Raw genomic sequence first — 7,500 nt, 5'->3', positions numbered from 1 at the left:
AACACCCACAAACCCCACACACACACACACACCACACACACCACACACACACACACACACACACACACAAAGATCACAAAACAACACATCAAACACACACACCCACCCACACAACCACACACACACAGAGAATCACAACACAACAAACACACCACCACACAACACACCAAAACCCCCCCACACACACACACACACACACACAAACCACCACAACACATCAAACACACACACACACCACACACACACCCAACACCCCACCAAAACCACCCCCACAGAGTCCCCCACAACACAACAAAACCCACACCCCCAAACACACACACCCACCACCACACAAACCCAAAACAAACACACAAAACACCCCAAAACAACAACACACCACCACACACACCACCACACAAGATCAAACACAACACACAAACACACACACACACAACACACACACACCACACACCACACCACCACACACAACAAAAACACACAAACCCAAACACAACACACAAACACACACACACACACACACACACACCACTCACAACACAAACACAACACAAAAACCCTCAAAACACACACCCAAACCACAACACACCCACACCACACACAACACACAACAACACACACACACACCACAAACCCCGTCACAAAAAACCCCCAACACACACACACACACACACACCAAAAAACACACACACACAAAAAACACAACACATCAAACACACACACACACACACACACACACCCCCCACACAACAACACAAAACCCCCACACACACACACACGAGAAAAAACAAACACATCAAAAAACACACAAAACACAACAACACTAACACCACCACACCAGACTTCCAAAAAAACAAAATATAAAAAAAACACCACAACACACACACACACACACAAACACACACCACACACACCACCCCAAGATCCCCCCACAACACCCCAAACCCAAAAAACAACACACACACAACAACACACACACCACCACACCACACACCACACACACACACACACAACACACAAACACACACACCCCACGACCACAACCACAACACATCAAACACACACACAAAACACCACCCCACACACAACACAACAACCAGAGTCACAACAAACCCAAACACAACACATCAAAAAACACAACAATAAACACAACACACACACACACCACCACACACCAACCACACACACACACACAACACACACACACACACAAGCAAACACAAAACCCAACACAAAACAACCACCCACACCACCACACACCCAACAAACACCAAACCACACACACACACACACACACCACACACACACACCCACACACACACACAACACACATCACAACACACAAAACACACACACACACACACACACATCACAACACACAACACACAACACACAATCAAACACACACACAAAACACAAAATGAAATCAGAACACAACGCAACACACCACACACACACACACACACACACACGTCACAACTTGTGACGACAGTTAGGGCGTGTGGCACGTCTTCGTTTTTCTCTCACCCCCTTCTTTCACTTTCCTCCTTTCCCATCCTTCAGTTCGGTTAGAAGTCTCGAATTGCGCACGAACCACGTGCATGCATATTACTCGCTCACCTGAGCGAATGTGAAATATTGTTGGGCAGCAACAATATTCGAGGCTTTTGCAGCCCGACTGCCGTAGTGTACGGGTCCGTCTTCGTGGTTGGTGGGGTAGCTACCCCGACATCAGGCACCATACGAAGTGAGGACCGGCTGTCCTCCACGGGAGCCACTTCTGTGTTTCTCGTCTGTCTTCGTCGTCGTCGTGTCTTTGTGGTGGTCGTTAGTGTACGCCACCTGTGGCAGGTAAGAAGCCACTTGTCTACTTAGCTTGGTTGTATTTCCGTCAGGGATGTATGTAAAGAAGTAGATGTACGACAAGAAAGAGAGCTGTACGTTAGGTTTTGACACAATAATCTTATTTCGTTAATCACTTTTGTGCTACCAGTGCGTGGATATGTACTTTTTCTTGTGTCGGATAATATTTTCGCTAGTTTTATTATTGAGTTTTAAAATGATACAATTTTACCTTAGTTCATTGTTGTGTAAAGCTGGACTTGCCTCGATGGGTTAGAGAGTGCGAGTGCCGTAAATGATTCTGAAATTTCGTCTTGTCAAAGTTATATTCCACTTTGTTTTTTAAAGTGCGTTACATTTATGGTTTTTGTTAATTATCGTTAGAATTAATATTGTCTACGGGGGGAACTTTCCCGAATTTTTCCACCCTCTCGCTGTGGCCCCGGGCCTTTCGTTTTAGGGCATGCTTCTACCAGAATTTTTACACGCCACGATTAACACGAACCGAAATCAGTTTTTTTTTGTTCTTTGTGTTTCCTTCTTCCCCCCCCCCCCCCCCCCCCCAAACACTTTTGGTTTTTTTTTGTTTTTTTTTTTTTTTAACCTAAATACTCGCATTGACGTAACTGGGAGGCGACGTCGTCTTAGGGTTTGCGCTTTATTATAGGAATTTAAAGGGGGAAAGAAAAATCTTTGACAGTAACCACTCCCAAAAAAAGTACTCTAAAGTAAAAAATCATCCTTTTCCCTGATCAGTTAAACACAGAAGGGTTTTTCTTGTTTTATTAAGAGTTTGGGAAAAATACTTCTCCAGTTGGACTTTTATATCCTCTTACCAAAAAAAAGCCTCCAGTCTGTATTGGAGGGGTGGAATTTAACAAAACTGGAAAAATTTTTTACGTCCCTGAAAAAAACGAGAGACAACGTAAAATAGTTACAGACGCAAAGCATCGCGGGCTTTTGTCTTAGCTTAAAAACCTACCCGAAAACAGGGAATGTTTTCCAAAAATTTAAACCCCAGCTTTTTTCCCTATCCTTTTTTGGAGCGACAGTCAAAAAATCCATCGAAAATGGGGAGCCACGAATGATAACATTAAAAACTTCATGACCTTCCAGAAAAATAAGCTTAAAAAAGCCCCTTTAAAAAAATATATCCATATTGTTCCCCAGTCGTAAGATGTACTTTTTGTCAATTGTTAATCACACAAAAAAATATTTTTCCCAGCAATATCATCGATGCAGCAATGGGGAAGTGTCTCATTCTCGAGACAAAGTACTGTGAAATTTTTTGTTGGAACTGCAAGGGAGACCTTCATTTTTCCCCAGGGATGTCCGGCCAAAATCGTCGCAAGAGAAGCAAAAAAAACTAAATTTTAAAAACTTACATTTCTTTTCAAGAGCACTTCGACGGGCCAAGGGTTTAAATACGAATCAAAATTGTGCGAAAAAAAAATAAATTTTCAAAGTTTTAAAAGCTTATAAACTGTTTTCCCAAAAGTCACAGAAATGTACTTATGACAGTGTGAAAACACAGTGGGGTCTTTGAGGGAAAATTAAATTTTGAAAAATGTTATGATTACAGGTTATCATCAGAACGAAAATTTCCCCGGTCTACATGACGCCATTTGTATCTGCAACACCTGGTCTCACAAAAACCCCCCTGCCATCATCGAGGAGACATTACCTAATCTACTGACGACCCCCCGACATTGCTCAAGGAGACATTTTTTTGCAAACGGTCACTACATTGTCATCGGGGGAGACCACTTGATTCAAAATATTTCGAAATCGTCTCAGGGGACCATCACGTTCTCCACAATGCCCAGACTCATCTGAAAATGCTTAAACGTGTTCTGCACGATACCACCTGACTCGTCTCTGAAAGACACATGGGGATACATGAAACCCTTTCCCAAACACATCACCCAGCAACTTTCCCTCTCTAAAAGACACCCCCTGAGGGCGCCAACGGGGAGAAACCCTTACACATGACCACCACCTGCCGTCATCATCAGAACATCACACTTAGTCCAATGAATACAAACATCACCATCTAAGCAGTCATCACCTATTACATGACGACCCGAGACCGCCATCTGGGGGGACAACCCCGGGGCTGATGATGACACCAGAGGTCGTCTCAGCGGAGACAACGACTGGTCTATTAAAGCCTTTTTACGTCGCATCCAGGAGATGAAACACAGCTTTGAAAAATCCCTAACATTGATCAACAGTCATCACTTGTTACACGAAGAACCCCTCATCACCTGTATTTTGATAGTAAAAGGCCCTTTATCTTCATCATCTTAGTTTTAAATTCGGATATCTTTATCAAATATTTTTTTTTCTTTTCTTTCTAGCTGTAAATGACTAAAATTTGCAAATAACATTAGGAATCTTCATTTTGCAAGGGAACTCCCGCTCTTTGATACAAATTCGATAATCTGCGTGCTTACCTTTTGAAAATTTCTCAATTCCCTTTTTCAACCCCTTGAATGTTACTAAAAATAATTTACCGAATCGAAAGGTTTTTATATCCCCGGGTTTATCAAATAAGCGAGATTTGAAAAGTTAGTACAGCTTTTTTACGTACAGTGGGGTTTAAATTTACGCAATGTCCATCCACTCCTTTTCAAACTTCTGAAAAAAATCGCTACTTTGAAAATTGCATGTCTCTAAAAAAAAATCATACATTTTGCGTCGTCTCTACCCTAGAGGTCCAATAAGCAAAAAAAAATTTGGTTTGCGAACATTTATTTGCTCAAAAAAGATGGATCGCCCGGGGAGATTTTAATTCCCCTGCCCCTTTTGGGGTATGATTGTCAAATATCTCCCCGATTTTGTTAAAAAAAATTTTTGATTCACGTTGCATTTACTTAACGAGGGGAGGTTTACACGTATTCCAGGTGGCTCATAGAGCATCGGCACTTGCTAACCTTCAATCAACCCTCCTAGCTTTAAACAGTACAGTGGGATATGGGGGTGATCCACTAGGGATGATCAGGGGCCAATCACAGTCTTTTAAAAGGGTTGTAATATATCAAAAACAGCGGAGAAGGAAAATCCCCCCAAAATTCAATTACATATTTCAAACTGGGAACTTTCAAAAAATCTTTCGAACTTTCTTTTAAAAGGAAATTTTTTTTTGAAGATTTAAAAGTTTTTTATAACAACTTTTAAAATTTTTATTGGAGCTCTGAAATAGCAATTCCCCAAAAAAGGGTTTAAAGAGGAGTGACATTTTTTCCCGGGAAAAGTTGGTGGGAAGATGCATGTGCGGAGGTTAAACAAAGAAACTACATACTTAACATGTTAAAACCAGAAAATACCCGAAAAGATGTAAAAGAAGCCGCCAAAAAAAGTTTACACAAAAATCAAAGGGGAATAGAATCAAGCCCAAGAAAAAAGACAATACGGCCACAAAACGTTGAATGAAAAAATCTGACCATAAGGGAAGAAGAAAGTGGGCCAAAAGAAAGAAATGAAAAAAGGCTTTTTTCCAAGACTATCCCAAAAACAAAAGATAGAGTTTTTGCCCCTCAAAAAAAGGGTGAAGGGAATTTGTTTGTAGTATTTTTAAAACCAGCATTTTAGAATTTTCCACTAAACAAAAGACTTTTAAAAAAAGAAAAATCAGGGGCAAATATAGAGTCCACCCCACAAAATGAAAAACAATAAATTTGGCAATAATTTACAAGAGGGAAAGAAAGCTATTCATTTAGAACAAAAATGTCATTTTTGGGAAGGATGTAGTATCTTACACCCGTTAAAAAAACCCTTTTCCAGAAAACTGGATGTATATTACAACATTATTTTAAAAATGCTGGGAATGTGGACAAACCCTGAGGTAGGAAAACTTTCCTTGAAAACCCCGTATTTAAAAAGAGTAAACCTCGAACAGAACTTCGAGTTATACCCATTTTGGTACCCCCACGTTGGGAAATAGGAAAAATTGTAAAATTAGAATGTGTATTTCTGTGACAAAAAAACATAATTTCCCTCACTCAAACTGGGTTTCCCGGGAAAGGGAAATTAAAATTATCATCGCCCGTCTCACTACCCAAATTAAAAAACGTTTTCAAGCGAAAAAGTATCCTTTCGTCCTTTTTCATCTTACTAAAGCTTTTGACCGATATGGCATAGCAACTGTTATTTAACTGAAACAAATTGGGCTGTGGGTCAGTTATGACTATGTAAATCCTTTTTAAGTGGGGGATATATAGGGCAAAAGTGGGGGTAACTTTTTCAACCTCAGGCCATAAAAAAATGGAATCCCCAGGGGCCTATTCTCCTTTTTGTTCAACATTATCTTTTATTTTTCTACTGTTTTTTTTATCATCACCAAGCGGTCAATAAGCTGATAATTGCTATATAGCCTAAGCTGAACGATTTTTTTTAAAAAATTTAATTGCAACGTATTCAAAAAACCGGGCTTCGCTTTATAAAATAAAACAAACAACATATCCAAAAAATAAAAAAAGTAAGCCCTGGGAATAAAAAAAACTGCAGTTTAAAATAAAAACAAAAGCCTATTCCCCGTCTATCCTGTCGGCGACCGTACAAAAATTCCACACGCGGGTCGTCATCCCCCAATTTGGGGGCCTACCTCGCAAACCCCCCGGGGCTGAAAAAATGGCGGGAAATGTGTTCGGCACGGGGAAAGTGTCTAGGGGGAGAATACTAAAAATTTTTTTTGCAAATTTTACACATAAATGGAATCCGTTGGTACTTCAGGTTTCTTAATATTTTAATCGTGTTTTTAAATCTATGGAAAAAAAAATCGATGGGGAAATTGTTCTGGGACTGACTTATGTTTGCCGCTTATTGTCAAAAATTCTGTGGGTTTGGGGGTTTTGTGTGGGGGGGGGGGGGGGGGGGGGGGGGGGGGGGGGGGGGGGGGGGGGGGGGGGGTTGTGTTTAGGGGGAGGAGGGTGCGCATGCCGCGCATTTTGTTTTGTGTTGTTGCTGTGTTTTTGCCGATGCGTTGTCCGTTGGTTTTGGGGTGTGTGTGGTGTGTGGCCATGTGGTGTGTTGCTGGTCAGTGTTCCTTTGTTGGGGTGTGGTGTGTTTCCCCGCATATGTGTATGGTGCCCCGTGTGGGTATGGTGTATGATGTGGTGGCCCGTACATTGTATAATGTTAAAAATTATATCGCGAAATATTATATATGGCTGTTCATGGATGTGGGAATATAATCATGTGTGTGTGTGGGGGGGGGGGGGGGGTGAAAAAGAAAGGGTGGAAAGGGGAAAGGGGGGGGGGGGCATGATCACTTAATTTTTTACGTTTTTAGTTGCCGGAATCAGCAGCGACCCCCCCTGGGTAAGATTCACTAAAAACCAAATTTAAAAAGTCAAATTTTTTAAGACATAAACTTTCCCTTTTACTTTTTCACAAAAAGCGTTTTTTTTTTTTTTTATTTTTTCAGATTTTATTTAGGAAGCAGCGTCTTTTTGGAATTTATTAAACCCCTAGGGGAAAATAGTGAAAAAAGACCGAAAAAGGCGTCACTGGTTTGCAAAAAGCAGGTCGGCAAAGTGACAAAAACTTTTACATGGACAGTGTCACAAATCATGTCGTCAAAATTACTGCAACGTCAATATTATCAAAACAAAATTTGAAAGGCAGTTGGGGAAAACGCAAAACCCAAATTAACCCCGT

General features: G+C 40.9%; 1 protein-coding gene across 1 annotated transcript in view; it reads right to left on the bottom strand.

The window, feature by feature from the left end:
* The window catches only part of LOC143292324 (uncharacterized), a 79,088-nt gene that overhangs the window by 8,418 nt on the left and 63,170 nt on the right, over positions 1 to 7,500 (bottom strand). Inside the window, exons 9-10 of the mRNA XM_076602513.1 lie at positions 3,908 to 4,010; positions 3,648 to 3,717 (exon numbers count right to left, since the gene is read on the bottom strand). Coding sequence (XP_076458628.1) covers positions 3,648 to 3,717; positions 3,908 to 4,010 — 173 coding nt within the window. The remainder of the gene's footprint in view (positions 1 to 3,647; positions 3,718 to 3,907; positions 4,011 to 7,500) is intronic.

Source organism: Babylonia areolata, chromosome 18, assembly GCF_041734735.1.
Source record: "Babylonia areolata isolate BAREFJ2019XMU chromosome 18, ASM4173473v1, whole genome shotgun sequence".
Lineage (NCBI taxonomy): Eukaryota > Metazoa > Mollusca > Gastropoda > Neogastropoda > Buccinidae > Babylonia > Babylonia areolata.
Note: the sequence above shows the minus strand (reverse complement) of the source record. Positions and strands in the feature narration are given on the sequence as shown.